The sequence below is a fragment of the Carettochelys insculpta genome, chromosome 20 (genome assembly GCF_033958435.1).
Source record: "Carettochelys insculpta isolate YL-2023 chromosome 20, ASM3395843v1, whole genome shotgun sequence".
NCBI classification, from domain to species: Eukaryota; Metazoa; Chordata; order Testudines; family Carettochelyidae; genus Carettochelys; species Carettochelys insculpta.
Window position 1 is genome coordinate 19293473 of NC_134156.1, and position 22040 is coordinate 19315512.

At 40.9% G+C, this 22040-nt stretch overlaps 1 protein-coding gene across 2 annotated transcripts in view; it reads right to left on the reverse strand.

The window, feature by feature from the left end:
• Positions 1-22040, reverse strand: part of PRKCA (protein kinase C alpha) — a 350851-nt gene that overhangs the window by 86276 nt on the left and 242535 nt on the right. For both annotated transcript variants that reach the window (XM_075014246.1, XM_075014244.1), the window contains exons 6-8: positions 6688-6844; positions 6432-6566; positions 5707-5803 (exon numbers count right to left, since the gene is read on the reverse strand). In XM_075014246.1, coding sequence (XP_074870347.1) covers positions 5707-5803; positions 6432-6566; positions 6688-6844 — 389 coding nt within the window. The remainder of the gene's footprint in view (positions 1-5706; positions 5804-6431; positions 6567-6687; positions 6845-22040) is intronic.

Below are 22040 nucleotides of genomic sequence, written 5' to 3' on the forward strand. Positions count from 1 at the left end.
TTAACTAAACACACTAATTTGTGCCCCAGCTTACATCAGAGAGCTAATGCTTCGTAGAATGAAGCATATTTTGCCCATCATGGTTTATATTATGGATACATTTATAAAATAGTTTTAAATGGTTAATACATAATTAAGATATGTTAATATGTTACAAACGTGAATAAGTGGACATAAGCACATTAGTAGATGAATACACGACACCGGCCATGTTAGGTCAGACCAATGGTGCCTCCAGCCCAGTATCCAATCTTCTGACAATGGCAAATGCCAGGCTGCCATCCTTGAGTGATCCATCCCCTATTGTTCACTCTCAGCATCTGGCAGTTAGAGCCTAGGGACACCCAGAGCATGGACTTGTATCCCTGATGAACTTCTCTGAGAGCCATTGATGGGACCACCACTGATATACTTACTTAATGTTTTTAATCTCATTATAGCTTTGCCCTTCACAACATCCCGCGGTAACACATGCCACAGGTTGACTGTGCGTTGTATGAAGTACTCCTTATGTTAGTTTTAAGAATGACTTTCAGTGGGCGACCCCGTGTTCTTTATGTGAAGGAGTACATGCCACTTCCTTATTTAGCTTCTCAACAGAAGCCACAATTTATTGAGCTCTATCATGTCTCCTCTGAGCTGCCTCTTTTCCAAGCTGAAAAGTCCCACTCTTGTTAATTTCTCCTTGTACAGATGCTGTTCCATGCCCTTAATCATTTTTGTTGTCTTTCTGCAGTCCTTTTCCAATTCTAGTATATATTTTGTGAGATGAGATGACCAGAAGGGTGAGCAATATTCATTGCTTGAGCATATCATGGATTCATATAGTGACAATATGAAATTACTCAAGATGATCCAGTCGTTCCACGAAAACGTGAGAGGAACCATCCAATATGACGGTGCATTATCGGATGCTTTCAGAATCAGGAGCGGCGTCAAACAAGGATGCGTGCTTGCTCCGACATTGTTCGGGATCTTCTTTGCACTCCTCCTGAGGCATGCCTTTGGATCTTCAACAGAGGGCATCTTGCTGCACACAAGATCTGATGGGAAACTGTTTAACCTTGCAAGGCTGAGAGCTAAGACTAAGGTGCGAGAAGTCCTCATCAGAGACATGCTGTTCACAGATGATGCTGCTGTAGTGTCTCACGCAGAAGACCAGCTTCAAAAACTGCTGGATCGGTTCTCCAAAGCGTGCAAGGACTTTGGGCTTACCATCAGCCTAAAGAAGACAAATGTACTTGGTCAAGATGTTGCTGAATCCCCATCAATCAGCATTGACAACTATACGTTAGAGGTTGTCCACGAGTACGTTTACCTCGGGTCCACCATCACTGACACCCTGTCACTGGACACTGAACTAAATAGGAGGATCGGAAAAGCGGCCACAACTCTGTCCAGACTCAGCAAGAGAGTGTGGAATAACAACAAGCTGTATACTCACACCAAAATGCAAGTCTACAGAGCCTGCATCCTCAGCACCCTCCTTTATGGCAGCGAGACTTGGACCCTGTATGCCCACCAGGAAAAGAGGCTGAACGTCTTCCACTTGCGCTGCCTCAGGCACATCCTTGGAATATCATGGAAGGACAGAGTTACCAACACAGCCGTCCTCGAGCAAGCTGGAATCCCAACCATGCACACCCTCCTCAGGCAGCGTCGACTCCGCTGGCTTGGCCACGTCCACAGGATGAACGATGGAAGGATTCCAAAAGACAACCTGTATGGTGAGCTAGCCTCTGGCAAAAGACCCCCTGGACGCCCCCAGTTGCGCTACAAAGATGTCTGCAAGAGAGACCTCAGAGAGGTAGACATTGAGCTGGACAACTGGGAAGAACTAGCAGATGACCGCGGCAGATGGAAGCAGGGGTTACACAAGGGCCTTCAGAAGGGCGAGTTGAAGATCAGACAGCTAGCAGAGGAGAAGCGAGCGCACAGAAAGCACAATAAGGACTTGCCAGACACCCACTACATCTGCAAGAGATGCAGCAAGGACTGTCACTCTCGTGTGGGTCTTTATAGTCACAATAGACGCTGTAAATGAAGTCTTAAATTGAAACTTTAAAGGGCGCGATCCATAGTCTGTGCAGACTGAAGGATGCCTACTACTACTACTACTACTACTATGAAATTTACTGTCTTACAACAGACAGCTTTTCTCATACATCCCAATACTCGGTTAGCCTTTTAGATTGCTACTGTAAGTAGACCAGTTGTTTTCAGAGAAACATCCACAGTATCTCCAAGCTCTCCTTTTTGAGTGTGTAATGGGGCCTCTCAACATCCTGGGCCCCAGGCCTCAGGTCTGTCCATAAGTTAGGCAGAGGCCACTCCGGTTGTCGGCACCTATGCTTTTATTATGTGTAACAAGTTCCACCACCTTCTGCGTTACAATTCTTGGTCACAGTAACTCCTCTGGCTTCCCAAAATAGCTTCTCCTCCTTTCATACTCTGGCGTTTTTATTCTCTACAGCCAAACCCTCCAGCTACAGGGGAGCAGAGTCTTCCACTCAGTACCAGATGCCTTATCTAACCCTCAGCTCAGGGAGCTCACAGCTGCCAGTCATCAGGCATGGCCTTGTTCATCCTGTTCCCACTACCCTTTTTGGGCAGGGCCATTGTGACAGAGCTCTGGTCCAGACTCTCTGGCTAGTAGTCAGTCACAAGTGGTAACAGCTAATTTAGATCCCACATATGTGCAGGTTGAGATTATGATTTCCTACATGCATTACTTTCCATTTATCAACATTTGAACTTCATCTGCTGCTTTATTGCCCAGTCACCCAGAAATTGTCATAAGATGGTGCTAACCTACTGCAGGGGTCAACAACCTTTCTGAGGTAAAATGCCAAAATTTGACCTTGTGACCAGCATGTACGGTCCAAGTGCAGTGATACTTTTTACATTAGCTTCATTAATTAATAAATAAAGACATGGAGCTATACCATTTAGGTGGTGGTTGGTAACTTCAGCTGGTCTTTTGTTAATCCACAGGCAGCATGGCTTTGAGCAAGCTCCTGGCTGCATGGGGGTGAAAGGGCAGGACTCAGCTCCTGCCTTGCATGCTGATGAAAATCTGCTTGTGTGCCACTCTTGGCACATTTGCTAGCGGTTGCTGACCCCTGAGCTATTGTTATCAGCCAGGCATTGACCAGTGGGATTTAAAACAATTAATTAACCCTTTATGAACATTATTAGTTTATAAATGATTAATATATTCTAATTTATAAATGTATCAAATATAAAGTGCAAGCATTTTTCCTGCTTTTTTGGAGGGGATCAAAAGTTGAAATATTTTAATTCTGTAATTCATATAGGTTCATAAGAAAGAGCACATCATTACAACTTCCTTGTGCTTGTAGCATATTTTAGAGACGGTATTTAATTGTTCATAGTTTATAAATCACATTTTTCGTAGTAAAATGCACAAAATAGAATAAGTATATTTTCTGTGGAAAGTTCTGAGGTTTTAAAAGAAAGCATCTGTCCGTACTTCTTGGCAATAATATTGACTTAGACCGGGATTTTTCCCCATGTTCTGGACACATCTCAAATAAGCATTTCATATCAATTCCTACCTTGTACCATATACTGATGTTATGCCAGGAGCCATGATTACTCATCCATGGTAAGCTAAACAGGAACCCTCACTTTTTCCATAATGAACAGTCAAAACAAATGAACATTAGCTTTATCTACTTCCAGCAGCTGAGGCCCAACACAAATGCACTGTACTCTCTTTTTTATTTTGGCACATGTCTTTCTGCTCTAACTGTCCTGAGAAATGCATAACTAGATTTTCATTTCTACATGATCAACATCCATCTGAATGAACAACCCCCATGCCACCTTGGTAACCCAGTTCAAAAACTTGTGTACTACCAAAAAGAACCTAAAAGATGACATAACACAGATAATATATCAAGGGATTTTAACATGCCATCATTCATCGGAAGAGCATCCATTTAGCAAAATATTATTGATGAACGCATAGAAAAGATTTAAAGCATAAGAAAATCTATATTTTCAAATGAGTTAAAGCTGCTGAAAAGCCAGCTTTAATCAAATTCAGGACATATGATCATTTTGCATTTTGTAGACACCCCAGATTTTTTGCACATATGAAAAACTGTGACATTTGAATAACACTGCAATATCTTCTGAGAGTATTAAGCAGTTGTTTAAGTTCTTACCTTATGCACAACTTTACATATGTGGCGTTATAACAATAGTACTATTTCTTATCCCTGGTAAAACGTTTTGTAAAAATGTTGTAAGAATTCATTTAAAAAACCCCAGTGAAATATTTTATGGTTATGTATTAACCCCGCTGGCTTCACTCTCAAATCAGCAAGAAAACAAAACAAACAAACAAACAAAAGAAACCCTAAAACTTTCCCATTTTTTTTGTTTCTGCAACGTCTACTTTATCTGTGTACAGACTTAGCCTCAAAACAGCACTATGTAACATTTCAAATCTGCCTCAAAACAGCAGGAGATTGTCATTTTAAGTTTGAAACACTTATATTCAGAGTCCAAAAGAAAAATTCCAATCTAGATAGGATATAATGTAAACAGGATCTTGCAAAACAAATTTATGCTGGACATAGTCCAATTGTACGTGGAAGAATATGAAAATATGAACTGGAGTTTTAAATACTTCTTAAATGTATAAAACAGATCCTATTCCCTGCTGCAGGCCACAAATATAGTAGCTGATCTCAACATAGACTCAAGAGCAAAAGACACACACATTCTTTCTGAAAGGAGAATGGTTTATCTCCCCTTATTTTCTTTGGTTTAACTTGTCTTTTATAAAAAACAAAACAACAAAACAAAACAGTGCAGAATTCTGTCTGTTGGTAAGCATAAAAGAATATTAATTTCAAGGCTAAGAAAAGAGGTTTGAATATTGTGTGTGCACAGTGGGTATGCTAATTAAGTCTGAGATAAATAATGGGGGTCAAATTCTCATATGCCGTATCAGGAAAGAAGAAACATGACCGCCTGCCATGAATGTCTCAAAAAATTGAAGATGTGGTCAGGAGGAATACTGAGTCCATAAGAATTGGTTCTAGCGAGGCTGCAAATGCAAAGCTTTCCCCCTCCTGTGCTGAGCCCTATTGCTGCTGGGTCTATCTAGGTGTAACGGATGGCAAATGTTTTGTTGGGACATCCTCTTAATTTGCAACAACAAGCAGGACCAGCCATTCCAATTTGCATCACAGTAGGCAGGCTATATCTGCTGCAGATATGTTTCTCCTGCAGTTTTCTCTTTCCTGTACATAAGCAGAAATGTCGTATTCTTAGCTTGAGATGTCTGCACCCACTTTAGTGAGTTCAGAGATTCAGGACAGTGACTTTGCACATATTTTAAAAGCTCTAAGTATTCAGTGTTTGACAAATAATAATAATTCCCTCATAAAAATTTAAATGGCTATATACCTCCCAAAACTGATATGTAAATGATAAAATGCTGCTGGTTCTGGGCCCATGATGTTTAATGTTACTGACTGAACCTATCAACCCAGTCTTCTAAGTAACCCAACAGGAATGCACAGCAAAAATTATAATACATCTCAATCAATCAGTGATAAACTGCCTTATTCTTCATTTTTTTTTAAAAAAAAACATGTCTCGGATCAATTATATAACAAGTGAGAAACCCCTGCAAAACAGAAGTGTAGGTACCTATTTAATCCTCACCTCAAATTTCTGTCTGAGTTCTAAATTTCCATCTTCGTCAGCTTCTGGAATTGGGACATTGTAGTATTCACCTTCTTCTTGGTTAAGCAATTTGTACCTGTAGAGCACATGGTGGGGGAGGGGGGGGGCACAGTGAAGGTCTAACTTAATGTTACTTCTGCTTAAAATGTGATTTAGTATCATAGATACGGCCTGCCTGAAAGTTGAGGACAAAATCCCATCCCTATGGCAGTCAATGGTAAAATTCCCAGTTACATCAATAGGGTTGGAATTTTAACTACTGTCACAACAATGTAGTAAAACTATTTTATCAGGTGTATAATGGACATGTAATTCACAAAATAAGACAAGGACTCAATGGTGCTGTTTTGTGAAACCAGTTACTATGTGTTTCTCAGCAGGTTTACATTTATGATGGCATAATTAGAGGCTTATATATTCAAGATCAAAACCAAGCCCACTGTGCCAAATTCCACTCTCAGAATTGAGTTTGCAGCACTATCAGGCTGCCACAGGAGTTTCACACGCAAATTCCAATGCTGCCATTTGGTTTTAGTATGTAAATGTGGGGGTGGAGGGAGGAGACTATAATTTAAATGCTCCATGTTTAACATCATGATTCATGAATTTATAGGAGATGAAATTATGCAATAAGTATCATCAGTCTTGGGGCTGAAAATTACATACATTTTTAAAATGTCCTCTCTTTATAAGGAACCTCTTACCATCCATACGCCGGCATTTTCATAAGCTCTGACACCCCAAATGAAAGAGATCCCATGAAATCATTTCTAGTAGTTCGATCCCAGTCCCAAACTTCTATAGATAACCGTCGATCTTTGTCTGTAGGTTTCAATTTGCTACAAAAAGGGGACAAAGATTAGAAAAATGTGGGCAAATGTTTAAGTTTTCAAAAGTATATCTCAATAAATTATGTCATGCTATATAGAGAACACAGCATTACAAAAGGATTCAACTTACAATGTAAATGACTCATTCCAATGTGGGTTTAGAGTGGAACGGATGGTTTTTGTTTTTTGTTTACTTTCATTCTTAGGGTCAGGAATAAGTTTCAGCTTCACATATGGATCTGAAAGTCCATTTGGATCCATAGGGATTAAGTTTTTTGCTTCTCGTACTGCAAATATAAAACGTACACATGTATTATGCATCTATTCATAGAAGAGAGAGCCTAATGCTATCTATATGTGAAAACAAAACATTAACAAAATAAAAACATTAAGTTATGGATTTTAAGGCTGTTAGAAAATAAACGTAAAAAAAACAAAAATCAGATCCACCGAGGAGATCTGATTAGTGGACAAAACTTTGACAGTTGTGAGCTGAGTTTCATCTATGGATATTTCCTTCTACCTTGAGAATGGCAGAAAGTACTAGGCAAGTTAGACAACACACATAAAACACTGATACACCACAAAGGTTATTTTCTGTCCATGGTACGATTGTTTTGCATCCAAATCCAACACAAAGAACTTCTATTAACTTGGGCAAATAGTAGCACTGTATTATATTTTGCAACAGTTGCAAACATAAATAAAAACAGAATTGAAGAAGTCCAGAAAATGAGCAAACACATGTATTGTTTCTTCAATTTCTGCATCACAAGACCCATCTTTTTGCATTCAGCAGCCTACGAGAGTAGAATGCCTTTGCAAATGTTGGTGGCTTAACTACAAAAAGATGTCAAGTTGCTGTCACGAAACAGAAGTGCTAGGTTTTATTAAAAAATCTGCAACAGTTTGAAAACTGGTTCACACACAGCAAAGGGGATGTTGAATATACTATAACTGATTTACATTCAGAATCCATGATAAAGGTAGCTGGATAAACCCATAATATCCATGTAGCAAGACATCAGGAGTCAAAGTAATCTACGCACTGAATTCCAACGGTAGCTCAATTATAGAACCACAGAGCTGTTGATTTTAGTGCTTATATAGCTGCACAGGGTAGTGATGGTAGTTTCCAATTTTGGGATACTAGTGGAAAAAACCCACAAATGTGTCCATTTTGTACTTTCTAGATTCTAAATTAACACCCCATATGGTATTGATCCCAAACAGGTGTGTAAGGCAGAGGAGAATGTCCACATGTGTAGACTACAGACTGTTCAAGTCTGAGGTTTCACAAAGCCATACCCTGAGAAGTGTTAAGCAACTGCTGACAACACGGGGTAGTGATGCATTCATCAAAGGATCTCACATCCAGATTTTGGTTCACTTGTGACTGCATCAGCAGCAAAACTTAATTAAACAGTTCAGCAGCCACAGAAGAGGAGTCATTTATACTGATGAGCAACTGTATTAACTGAAATTCTCCCCCATGCAGAGAAATTTCACAAGGCACATGTCATGTACGTTGTACAATTTAAGAGGGACTTAAGCGGCAGAGCAGGTTTGGGCTGGACCTCAGACTAAAGGGCCTGGATCTACATGTGCCCCTTCCTTTCAAAAGGGGCATGTTAATGAGCAGGTTCAAAATATGCTAATGAGGCACTGCAATGAATATGCAGTGCCTCATTAGCATAATGGCAGCTGCAGAGATTCGAAAGTGCAGCTTTTCAAATAGTGCGCCACCTGTGGAAAAGGACCCCCCCCCAGTTTTCAAAAGCCCTTTTTCCGACCACCAGATAGGAAGAAGGGCTTTCGAAAACTGGGCGGGGGTCCTTTTGGAAGGTCCCGTCTCCATGGGAGGTGCGCGATTCGAAAAGCCACACTTTCAAATCGCTGCAGCTGCCATTATGCTAATGAGGTGCTGCATATTCATTGCAGCACCTCATTAGCATATTTCGAACCTGCTCATTAACATGCCCCTTTCGAAAGGAAGGGGCACGTGTAGACCCAGCCAAGGTGAATTTCACCTTACTGAGAAACAGACCCCCACAAAAAAAAAACCTGCCACTTTGTGCTGAATTCTAATATTAATGCAGGTTGCATTTGTGGAACAACTGCAAAGCTTTCAACCGAGATCCACAGGACATAGCACAAAGGATGATGTGGGCCTCTCAGCTGCAAAGTGAACTGTGGGCTGAATATGCACATCCAAATCATTAATATAAAAAACAATGGCTTGTTTATGTAAAATTTTGCTCACTGGGGTAACTTTTGAGCTACATATGTCACTGTCCTGAGGCTTCCATATTCCCCGCAACTGCTCTGACTTAAACACTGTGGCTATGGTTACACTACAGCGATCTGTTACAGAAGTCACTGTCGGAAGAGATTTCCTGACAAAACTTCTGGCAACAGAGTGAGGCCACACAAAAAAGACAATCAGAAGAGCATACCACTCTGTTGACAGAGGAGCCAGACTGCCCAGCTGCTCTCTCAACAAAACAGGCACCTGGAAGCACAGCAGACCAGGCTGCCCATTGTCCTGGAAGCCCTGTCTGTCAAGAGAAGGCCCCGCCGCAGAGTGTCGACAAACCTGTCAACAAAGGAGCTCTTCCTAATGTGGGAGAGGTGAAAGGTTGTTGGCAAGTGCCCGCTTTTGTCAACAAAACTTGCTAATGTATCAGTAGCCCATCTGCCTGTGGGCTCACAAAGGCTATGAGGAGCAAAGAACAGCTGCAGTGCAGCCGTGTTCTGTCCTTGGGGCTCTTCCTCTGAACCTGTCCCTTGAGGCTGCAAGGGATGCTGGCCTAGAGTTTTTCTGCCTTACAGTACACAAAATGAAGGCACATCAGAGTATGTTAGGGGGTGAGCGTGGTTTAAGTCACCAGAACAGCATACAGGTGTCTCATGCTAATGGAAAAATTTGCCTGAAAACCAACTAACACGTATTGCTCTCTTTAAATGTTTGAATTCCATATGTCTGCTTTTGGCAAGGAATGTTCCATTTTCATGATCTGTCCCATGCAAAAGAGCATTCTCATTCTCATTTCTTCTGAACTACGATGAATTGAAATCTTAGTAAAAATTTTTAAGGAAACTGACAACTGTCACCAGATATATTATCATTTAAATTAAAAAGTTTTTAAACTAAAAGAGGTTGGCTTTTAACTCATGCAATAGGGTATGTCTTCACTACCCAGAAGATCGACCCAGTCAAGGTCGATCTTTGGGCATTCAAAACAATTGTCACATATCAAAAGCATCCCAAAGAACCCCAAATACTGTAAACAGAGCCACAAAAATGGAGACTTCAACAGGGGCTGCTTCTATGCATGTCACCTCCCATTGGAGGGGGCATGGTAACGAGGCAATTCAAAGCAGACTCATGTGGTGCTGACATGCATATTCAGCACCTCATTAGCATAATGGTGGCTGCACAAATTTCAAAGTGCAGACATGGAATTGCAGATTGACAGTGAAGATAGGGACAGTTTCGAAATAAGCACCCCACTTTGACATTCCCTTAGTCCCACAGAACTAGATCTGAGTAAGGGAATGTCGAAGTGGGGTGCTTATTTTGAAGCTACCCCCAGCTACACTGTCAACCTGCAATTCCAAGTCTGCATTTTGAAATTTGTGCGGATGCCACTATGCTAATGTCAGCACCTCATTAGCCTGCTTTGAATTGCCTCATTACCATGCTAACGCCAACGGGAGGCGGCATGTGTAGAAGCAGCCAGGGACTGGTTGCTGTGTTTGGAAAGCATCTACTTCTTAGCGGGTGCTATAGCAAAACAAACAATAAATAATACAGGCTGAACCTCTCTAACCCTGAACTCTTGTCTGGCAACATCTGTACTCCAGCATGATTTTAGTTAGCCAGTTGACCACTTATCAGGGGTGTGGCCAAATTTCCTGTGATCCCATAACATTTGTTTCCAGCCACCAGTCCTGGCTCTCAGGGTTCTGTGTTGTTATTTAGCTGTAATTTACCCATAAATGTTTTCTAAGAGCTCAGTAAGCAGTGGAAGTGTTGGTAACGTGCTGGACAATACTGATCTCCCATGGCCCGGCAAATTCTCTCATCTGGCACTGGTCAGGTCCTGAGGGTGCCAGACAAGAGAGGTTAAACCTGTACTTCTGACAAGCACTGAGGTGCATGTTAGTCAACTAATAAAAATGATAGATCAGAGAAGTTGAGTGATATGCAAAAGCTACACAGTGAGTCCATGGTAACTCTGGGAATACAAGCCAGGAATCCTGACTCTCAATTGTCTGCTTTAAAAAAAAAGTACCTTCTACAAATCCAGAATCTACTTCACAACCAAACTATTCACCATTCTCTTTCTCTTTTATGCTTCCTTTTGTGTTGAGTAACAAACTCTTGATCAAAATGGAGAAGTGATTAGCAGCTTCACAGCTGATGTTGAGAACTGTATTTAAAGCAGGACTTCAGTTCATCTGTTTTATACTTTAACAGCTGAATTTAGCTATGAAATGTGGCAAGAAACTGAATTTTCATGCAATTAAAATGTACCAATTTTTCTAGCAAAAACATTTTAAAATAGCCTCTTATGGTGTATAAGGTATTTTTTTTTCATTGCCCTAGCTAAACCAACAGAACTTTTACTAAATTCCAAACCTCACATTCTAAGATGGCAAAAATCTCAACAGATAAATCAATCAGGGAATTTCTTAATTTAATCCCTCTGTTTCCATCTTTAACTTAATATTTTTATAAATTAGTATTATACTCTTCCTTCCAATCTTACAAAATTGTTATATGTGCCATGACTATAGTTAAACTGCATTGATTGGGGTATAATTTTCTGGTATCCACAAATATTTCTCTCTTTCTTTGCCTTTTTTTTGTTGAAATTATTGAAAACACACACCGGGTTAGAGCAATATATCTGCTTCATATGCATCCATTATTTGTCCCTAAGTTATCACCCAACTGTTCTGAACTGGGAACTTCTGGAAAAAGGAACTTCCATTATATTCATTCCAGGTGAATGTTTCTTGATTTGTCATGATTAACATTTCATAAACTGAAGTTTTGAAGCTCTCTCTAACCCACATGCGCAACTAGACAATTATTTACAGTAACTAAACCTACCCACCAAAGCAAATATTTACAGAGATTGTGTCTGCTTTAGGGTGTTCCTGGTATAGAGATCTGTTTACACCAAGCTTTTGTGCCTATTATTTTGCTACTAATGTTACCACCAGCCCATCTCTAATGTTGACAGCAGCAGTGGAAGCTGTTAGCTGCCAAAGTTTCAAACACAATCTTCTCTAACTCGGCTTGGTGCAGAGCCACATGGCACAGTGTAAAAAATGCCAACCGCCAAAGAAGCATATTCATGTCCATCAATGGGACTGACAGTATCAACGAATGGTAGCAAAGGTGGGAAAATTTAGGCAAGAAATGCTAGGAGAGACAACCTTTCCCTATAGCTGCAAACCCACACTGTGGTTGTATATAGGCGTAGTTTCATTTGACTTGCAAACCAAATATTGACTGCTCTGTAACATCAAATGTGGCCAGAACACATCTGTTATGCTGCTTGTATTGTGTTGGTATTTAAAAATTGAGCATACTGAGGTTTTTTTAATTTAGAAACTCAATGTTAATCATTCAACTGGTGTTGAGATGTTTCACTTTGCAATTACCAGCCACCAAGCACATGGATAAGACTGAAATCAATGCAGGTCGACATGGCAAAATTTCATCTAAGTTCACAGTGTTATTGGTATTTTAATTTATTTACTAAGGGGCTAGAGGTGTAGGATTTGGAAAATAACTACACCCAACAATTCAAGTACTGGGAATACCTTCCCAGTAAAGGACTTTATAATTTTGCTGTTGGCTAGAATTTCGTTTTACGTGGGGCCTTTTCTAATAAGATATACCTAAGTGCTTTGCAGTAAGTTCCTGTAGATACTTTAATAAAGTGGCTTATGAGCTTGCCTTAGCTTTCATAGTTATGAATATTAGAAACTATTTCATCTAGCCATTAAATTAAGATCCTGGAATGTAACTGATGTCAAGAAAAGGAAGTTTTATTTTAATTTACCCCATGTCATAATATCCTGCAAACACTGAATTGTATTGTTAGATTCTGAGTGTAAACTGAGGTACTGCTTGGGACAGGCACCCTCAGGCAGACTCCCTGCCTGCTACAGCCCCAGGTCCCTTGTGGTGGCCTACTGCTGTGGTCCTCTGTCTCTAGGCACCACATGCTATTTGCAGGAGGGGCTAGAGGAGACCTCACACACTGCCCTCGCCCTCAGCACAACCTTCATGATCCTCACGGGCTGATTCCTCGAACTTTGAAACTTTCATACACACATAACAAAAAAATCACTTCCATGCCAGTACCATATGCAAGTGTGTCAAAGTTGAAAACTAATCTATATCCTGACTAACATTTGTTGTAACAGACCCAGAAAATGCCTTCAGTCCCCTTATCACAATCTCAGGGTGGCTCCATCAAGATTATTGCCCACCCCGGCTTAGGACTTGACCCTATGAATTCCTGGTTTAGATATTAGAATGGTACTATCAGAGCCACCCAGGCATATTATAATACACTGTTTACGCTCACTGTTTACAGGAAGAGGACAGCATTCAGCCATGTCCAGCAGTCAAATGACTCACAAACCAGCTTTTGAGAAGGGACCTGTTTTCCTTCTGAAAATAAAGGCGCAATTGTGTTGGATTTGCAACTGTGCATCGCCTACTAACAATGACAGAAAGACACAATACGGCTATCAGAGGAAAGGACGGTGAAATGCAAAGTTATTAGTTAACGTAACACAACAGCTCCATTATCCTAAAATATTAAAGGGGCTATATGTAGCTAAATAACTAATGATGGGGTGAGAAAACCAATATATGTACTGAACTGTAATTTGCAGTTACTTTTCAGTGTGGGGGATAAAAGTTCTCCCATCCCAACCTCCATCATGTACCTCTGATTCTCTTTAGAAGACAGCTCAGATTAATGAGTTGTATTTTATAGCTTTACCAGGCAAGGTTAATAGAGGTGACGTTTGTAAGCAAGACTGTATTAAATAATGTCAAAGCAATTTCCCAGTGATACCAGCACAATCAGTAGATCTATAATAAATAAATGCTTATAGAATCTTTAAATATTTAGAGCACTTAATAAATCCCTACAATACCCCTATGAGGTAAACAATTATAATCCTGATTATGCTAATGAGGAAATGAGCACCAGAGAGTCCTGAATCTGCAATGTATTGAAGCACATACCTAAAAGCTTTGTGAACTCAGGTCTAAATAGCATATCCAAAGCCAGTATCAAAGTGAAGAGCTGAGATTAGAATTCCTTGCTTCTAGTCTCTGGATAGATCCACTAGCATGCAGCCACCCTTCTGTTTGTATCTCATCTGCCTGACTAAAATGGTTGTTCATATGGGCCCCATCATCTCAGGAGCTGAGAACCCTGCACAGAATTAACACTATTTTGTTTCCTTCCCAGCCAATGCAAGAAATAGGCTGATTAGTTGAAGGAATAAATTTTGCATTTGTTATGGGGGTTGTGTGTTCTGAGTTCACTGTTTTCTCTTGCAAAAGAAACTGTGACAATATATGTCCCCCAGCAATGTTCCCTGTAAGCTAAGCACTTGAATAACTGCTCAGCAGAGATTCAAATGTCACCCATCTGATTAGCAGAGTGCCCGCATCCACCCATACATGGCAGCATGTTTCTGTTCCATCTCCTGTTCTCATGAACCTCCCCCTATTGAATGACAGTTTTATTGTTCTAGAAGAAGGTAGGTGCCCTGGGAGGACACATCTCCGGAGAGCAAGAGACCACCTCTTATGTAACAAGAGCAATCCCAGGGACAGCTCTGAGTATCAAGAGTGAGATCTTGAACTACACCGTGCATTTAATCAGGCGTCATTATGTGTGATGGGAAACGTGGAGAGTATCATGCACAGTGGATAGGTTTCTAATGTTCACGTACTAAAATTATTATAGGAAAAAAAAGCTATAATAAATGAGCAAATATTATACTTGTGCTGCATATTTTCTATGTAATATCTAAAGTGTCCATTTGGAGGAACTGTGGGACTGCAATAATTCCTGAGGTAAAACAAACTGATGGAATCTGACCTATTGAAATCAGCATCAGAGAAAGGAATCTCATTAAGCTTATCCAGGGTTAGATACTTAAAATTCTTATTCATGTGTTTTTAAATTATTGAAGGAGAAAAGAAATGTGCAAACAGTGCAACATATGGTATACTCCCATTTACCCAAGTATATTTTTTATATTAACTGTACTGGAAAAAATAGTCATGTTTGTCTCAAATTAAGATACTTTTTGCAACTTGACACATTCTGGTTGGACGCTTTCTTTCCTTTGCCTCAAATGCAAATACAGCATGCTATGAGAAAGTAAGAGACGATTCAGGCTACTTCAGCCTCAGAGGTTCTCAGGAAAAGACTGAAACACCTCTTACTGTGAGTGGTACTATATGCAAACAAACCGAATCTCCATATACAAATTAGCTTTCCAGCTGGAATATTTTTAAACCAATATTTTAACTGAGCAAGCTATATTTAGATGACAAAGTATTTCAAAAAAAAAGAGGTTTAGACATTTTTTGTCATGCTCCAATTAGGAAAATGAATCAAAATAATAGGAAGTAACACTTCCAAAAGAGCCAAAATCTTGAGAGGGAGTGACCATTAGCAAATCCAATGAGCACTGTAGATGTTCCAACACCACTCAGAATCAGGCCCATTGTCCTTTCGACAGGTAGAGAAATACTATCTCATGTTTGAAAGGATTATTGTTCCTGCAAGCAATTTAGGAAGCACATATTCACCATGTAGTCTCTATACTAGGCACAAGTCTGTTCAAATATACAAAATATCTACATGACTGACTTCAATACTTTGAAGGGGAGAAATAATGGATATCTTGAAGGAGAGCATATACTATTTCACAGTAACATGCTAATCACAGATGGTTACATGATATACTCACAGAAGCATGTCCCAGCAATCTTACTTAAAAAGATAAACTAAATATATAAAGCTTAAATAAAAAAAAAAAATCTAAGAGTTCACTTTTGCTGGCTGGCATGTGTGTGGTAAGCTGCAGAGCTTGTTAGGAATTACAAATCTCTATGTTCCACCTGACAGTTGTTCTTACTGTTGGCTTCTGGTCTTCTCTGGGACTGATGGCAAGAGGTCCTCAATAGGTCCTCAACCCTCCTGTGGCTCTAGAACTTGTTCCTTTTTGTATTCGGCATAGTCTAAAGCAAGCTTCTTTGCACTAGTCCTCTTCTCTCCTCCACTTGAAGGCATCTGAGAAAAGAAGGTGCTTGGGAAACCAGACGTGTGCTGTTCCCACTCCTCTCTATTGGTTGCAAGAACAGAGAAGTCTGGAAGGTAAGTGGGAGGCTTTGAATGACACACCAGTTGTTTACTTCAGCCCATCACTTCAGCTCTGGCTGAGAAGACTTTAAAGTCGGTGAAGGGGAGACTCCAGGTTTATGGTAGTTTTCCCCCTTTTCAGCTGCTACTTTTCTTTTATCACTTTGTCTATGAGGCAAGAGGCAGGAAAAAGATGAAATCTGTCTTTCAATCATTGAAGTAATGAGCCACTGTTATCATAATTTACCGTAAATACTGTTGAAATGTCCAGGAAGGATTAAAGTGGGTACACTGCCCTTAATGGAATCACTACAGTAAGATGCTGTATGGTTGTTGGTATCCTAAGCAGTCAGCAAGGCTAGTGCAGTGGGAAATGCATATGTAATTTGAGTAATGTGTTAATAGCTTTGGAGCTTCTATAGTTCTGGCCTCTGATGAAGACAATTTCATGACTTTTATTGCTAGAGTCTAATATGTGAGGTGCTGAATAAATTGTACAGGCTGTACATTACTGGAGGGTTTTCATTAAAGGTCCTGTGAACACACCTGCTCAGTAATTTTTTAACACAATGTTCTCACCATAATTCTGTGCATTTACACTCTACCAAGGGACGCTTAGTGTGAAATGAAGCAGAATTTCCAGATACTAGTTACACAGATGCAGAATCATTCTCTGAGGCTTAGATACAGAGAGCTCCCTGGAGAAAGAAATCAGTGAATAGGCTTGGCACGTACTGCTGATCTAGCACTGACAGATAAGGGACAGTAGAGTAGGATGACTATTTCTCTTTCTACCTCTCGCTACTGAAATCAAGGGGAAAAACCTAAAAGTTACGCCCCTCCCAAAAGAAAAAAAACAAAAAAATCCCACAAAAAACAAAAAACAGCCCTGTCAGAAACAATAAAGGAAGCGTTCAAAGATTAATTGGGAAGGAAAAGACATAACTAACTACTAAACACAGGCTGTTAAAGAAAAATGTCATTATCTTGCTCCTTCTTGTTTTAAGAGCTCTGGCCTATTTGTATTTTTGTCTGCATAATTAGTACCCTTTGACATCTTTTTTCAACTGATCCAGCATTTCTTTTCTTGAGGGAACAGGATGATGATACTTGCACTGAACAGAGTGCATAAAAACCTACCATCTCAATGGCCCACCTCTTTGATGGCATCCTATTTTTAACAGGACAGGCCAGGTTCCTGTAACTCGGGTGTCAGGAAGCAGGAGAAATTTCCCTCTCCATTACAAGCATGGTATTTTGTGTGAGGTTAACACAAAATAGCTCAAATAAAAAATATAACCCCAAGAAAGTGAATTCAGTCTATTTTTGGACACCACCTCTGAATGGGACTCGTGCTGCGGAAGCCACAGTTTAATAACAAAAACCCACCACTTCCTTCTCTCCTTTATGTGACAATTTATAAGCTCGAGTAGTTCACTGATACTGGATAAAGTATTCTATTTTACAAGGTAGTAAAAAAAGATGCTAGAGAAGCTAAATAAAGAGACAGTCATACTGACATGAAATGCAGAAAATTCCTAGGGGAATATAACTGCCCTGGTACTTCCAAATAGATATATGGACAAAGCTGGCAGCAGGCCTTCTGGAGTGTGGCATCCTGATTAAGGATAGGTTGTAGGTCTTTAAAAGTTCCCTTAGGTACAATCACATTTGCTCTGATCCAACTGACAGAGACCAAAAACTACAAGATCTTTACCAAATATTCATAAACCTGAATTACCAACCAGGAGAAATAAAAAAGCAAATTGACAGGGCCAGACAAATACCCAGAGGCCAGCTACTCCAAAATAGGCCCAAAAAAGCCAAGAACAGAACACCACTGGTCATTACCTACAGCCCCCAACTCAAACTACTGCATAGCATTATTAAAGACCTACAACTTATCCCTAATCAGGATGCCACACTCTAGAAGGCCCTAGGTGACAGGCCTGTTCTCGCCTACAGACAACCTCCCAACGTTACGAGGATTCTCACCAACAGCCACAGTCTATACCGCAGGAACACCAGTCCTGGAACTTTTCATTGCAACAAAGTCCACTCCACCTTTGTCCATATATCTATTCTGGAGATACCATCACTGGACCTAACCAGGTTACTCTCAGAATCACCGGCACATTCTCACTGGAGGGTCAAGTGTTGACCCTACGCTCAGTCAGGGAGGATGAAGATTTCCTTGACAGAAGGGAGCGTTTAATCTTGCAAGCACGGCAGGTGGAAGAACCAGGGAGGGTGGTAAAGGATGAAACGGAGAACTGGCAGCATGTAACTTCTAGAAGAAAAAGAGGGCCGGTACACGAGTCCCCCATTGATATAGAGATAAGAAATCACTTTCAGGCACTCTCTACTGGTTCTGTGGTGGTGAATGCACTGGAAGGAGCCTCACAGGAAGAAAATCACAAGAGAACTGCTTCTACTGCGGGACAGAGGATGTGTAGTCCTAGGGGTGGGGGTTCAATGACCACCACCCCCAGAAGAAAAAGACGGGTGGTGGTGGTAGGGACTCCCTCCTAAGAGGGAATGAACCATCCATCTGCAGACCGGCCTGCAGTCTTGTGAGGTGTGCTGTTTACTGGGAGCTCGAATTCAGGATGTGACTCAGAGCCTTACAAAACTGGTCAAGTCTTCGGAATATTACCCCTTCCTACTTCTGCATGTGGGAACTAATGAGATGGCCAAGAATGACCTTGAGCAGGTTACTGCAGATTATGTGGCACTCAGAAGAAGAGTCAAAGAATTTGGAGCGCAAGTGGTGTTCTCATCCATCCTTCCTGTCGAAGGGAAACGGCTAGGTAGGGACCATTGAATTGAGGAAGTAAGTGCATGGTTACACAGGTGGTGTCGGAGAGAGGGTTTTGGATTCTTTGATCATGGGACACTGTTCCGGGCACAAAGATTATTGGGAAGAGATGGGGTACACCTAACCAAGAGAGGAAGGAGCATTTTCACAGGTAGGCTTGCAAACTTAGTAAGGAGAGCTTTAAACTAGGTTCGCTGGGGGATGGTGACCAAAACCCTGTGGGTAGAAAGGAACTTGGAGGCCGGGAAGAAATGCAAAGAGGAATGTACAACAAAAGTGGACCCGTGGTTTGCGTAGTGAGGGCAGGGAGATCGACCGTTTATCTAAGGTGTTTGTACACCAATGCCAGAAGCCTGGGTAACAAGCAGGAGGAATTAGAAGCCCTGGCTCAGTCCAAGAACTATGACTTGATTGGAATAACAGAGACTTGGTGGGATGACTCACATGACTGGAACGCTGCCATGAAAGGATATAAACTGTTCAGAAAAAACAGGCAAGGGAGAAAAGCAGGAGGGGTTGCACTGTATATAAGAGAGCACTATGATTGCTTGGAACTCCAGTATGTAGAGGGAGAAAAGTCTGTTAAAAGTCAATGGGTCAAGCTTAGTGGTGTAGGCAGCACTGGAGATGTGGTGGTTGGTGTCTGCTACAGGCCACCAAATCAGGAGGATGAGGTAGATTAGGCTAGTGTCTAATGGAGTGCCCCAAGGTTTGGTTCTGGGTCCTGTCCTATTCAACATATTTATCAATGACCTGGATGGGGGGTTGGATTGCACCCTCAGCAAGTTTGCAGATGACACTAAGCTAGCGGGAGAGGTAGATACTCTGGAGGGTAGGGACAAGGTCCAGACTGACTTAGACAAATTGGAAGACTGGGCTGCAAGAAATCTGATGAGGTTCAATAAGGGCAAGTGCAGAGTCCTGTACTTGGGCCGGAAGAATCCCAAGCATTGTTACAGGCTGGGGTCCGACTGGCTCGGTAGTAGTTGTGCAGAAAAGGATCTGGGAGTTGTAGTGGACAAGAAGCTGGACATGAGTCAACAGTGTGCTACTGTAGCCAAGAAAGCTAATGGCATATTAGGTTGCATCAAGAGAAGTGTTGCCAGTAGATCCAGAGAAGTGATAATTCCTCTTTATTCGGGTTTGGTGAGGCTGCATCTGGAGTACCGTGTCCAGTTATGGGCCCCCATTTATAGGAAGGATGTGGATACACTGGAGAGGGTCCAGCGGAGGGCGACCAAAATAATTAGGGGGCTGGAGAAAATGACTTATAAAGAAAGGTTGAGGGAATTGGGACTGTTTAGTCTGCAGAAGAGAAGACTGAGGGGGGACTTGATAACAGCCTTCAGCTTACTGAAGGGAGGCTGCAAAGAGGCTGGAGAGAGGCTGTTCACAGTGGTCATGGATGGCAGAACACGGAACAATGATCTCAAGTTGTGGTTGGAAAGGCCCAGGCTGAACATTAGGAAAAACTTTTTCACTAGGAGGGTGGTGAAGCATTGGAATGGTCTACCCTCAACAAAGCCCTGGTGGGGCTGCTCTGATGGGTTTGGTCCTGCTTAGAGCAGGGGGCTGGACTCAATGGCTCTTTTAGGTCTCTTCCAGCTCTATTGTTCTATGATTCTATGTTCCTCAACTAACATCATATATGACATCGTGTGCCAACAATGCCCAGATGCTTTGTATATTGGACAGACTTCAAACTCTCTTAGACAAAGAGTTAACGGGCACAAAACAGACACAAAAACACTCCCAATCCACAAACCGGTCAGCCAACGTTTTAATGGAGTGGTCCATTCTGTTAATGACTTAAAAGTCTGCATTTTACCGAAGAGGAATTTTCACAACAGTCCTGAAAGAGAGGCTACTGAACTATCTTTTATATTCAAATTCGACACATTAACACCTGGTTTGAACCGGGATATGAATTTTCTGGGTCATTATAGGGGCTCTTTTACATACTTGGTTTAATCTTATTCTTGACTCTCCTCCCCTCCCCGCCCCTCTACTCTCTGACTTGCTCACCTTGATCATTTTTTTTCTGATTTGTCAACCTTGGTTACTATTTTGGGTTCTCTGTGCCTTAGATATTGAGTCTGATTTGGTGTGGCTATGGTCTGAAGAAGTAGGTCTGTCCCACAAAAGCTCACCTAATAAACTATTTTGTTAGTCTTTAAAGTGCTACTTTACTGCTTTTTTGTTTTGATATTTTGCTTTTGTCTTTCTAATTCTTCCTGTCTCATTTCCTAGAGCCAAGTTGTGCTGCAGCAGTCAGCAGAATAGCACTTTGCAGAGCAGAACAGCATTGATAACTTGTATCTTCTAAAGTATCCTTTGCATTTCTCTGTGATGACCTTCACTAAAGAATCCAATCACTGTTTTGCAAACCTTAGTTAAAGAAGACTTACAACCTTACCATAAGAAAGGGGTAAAAACTTATTCCCATTTACAGATGGATAAACTGTGGTACAATCTGGTCCATGACCACAAAATAAGTTAGTTACAGAGTAAATTAGGGCCCAAGAGTCTCTTGGCTTCCAAACCTCTGCTGAGATTTGTGTTTGCTCTAACAGCGGCGTATCATGCATATGACAAACCACATAGCCTGAAAGACTAGTCTATTGGTTTTGTGTTCTAGCCCTGTACTTTCATTCTATCCATGTGAAAAGCAAACACACTTGCAAAACTGCTCCATTGTGACCTTCTATTATAATTATCAGGTTGAAATGTTTGCCTGATGGAGCTATGCGCTAAACTCGATTGTACAAGCAGCACTAAAATGAACGGATTATGCCATAGTTCTTCTGTGGCAGCGGAAAACAATTATGTTTCTGATTTCCACAGTTGGTCAATCACCATTACAAAGTCCTGTAACGTAAGACTTTTCTCTAACAAATTATTATTCCTAAATAAGCTAAACCCTCCTTTAATATCCCTCTAGAGAGCACTGCTCACTTATTATTCTCACATTTACTGAATTCTGAAGGATGATGCCATACTGAGCGCAGAATATGAAAGTCTGCTTTAGGTAGATGATCTCGCCAACAAAGTATAGCAGAATAATTAAATGGCCATATATCATAAGGTGAAACATTAGATAATTTTAATGTTACCATTTTATTGTGTCCTTTATTAATATATGCTCTTGGTAATAAGGAATTTACCGTAGACTCTATTACCCTTTAATAAGAAGTTGGAGCTACTGGAGTTTCTCTACCTTAAATTCACCCCAAGAAATAT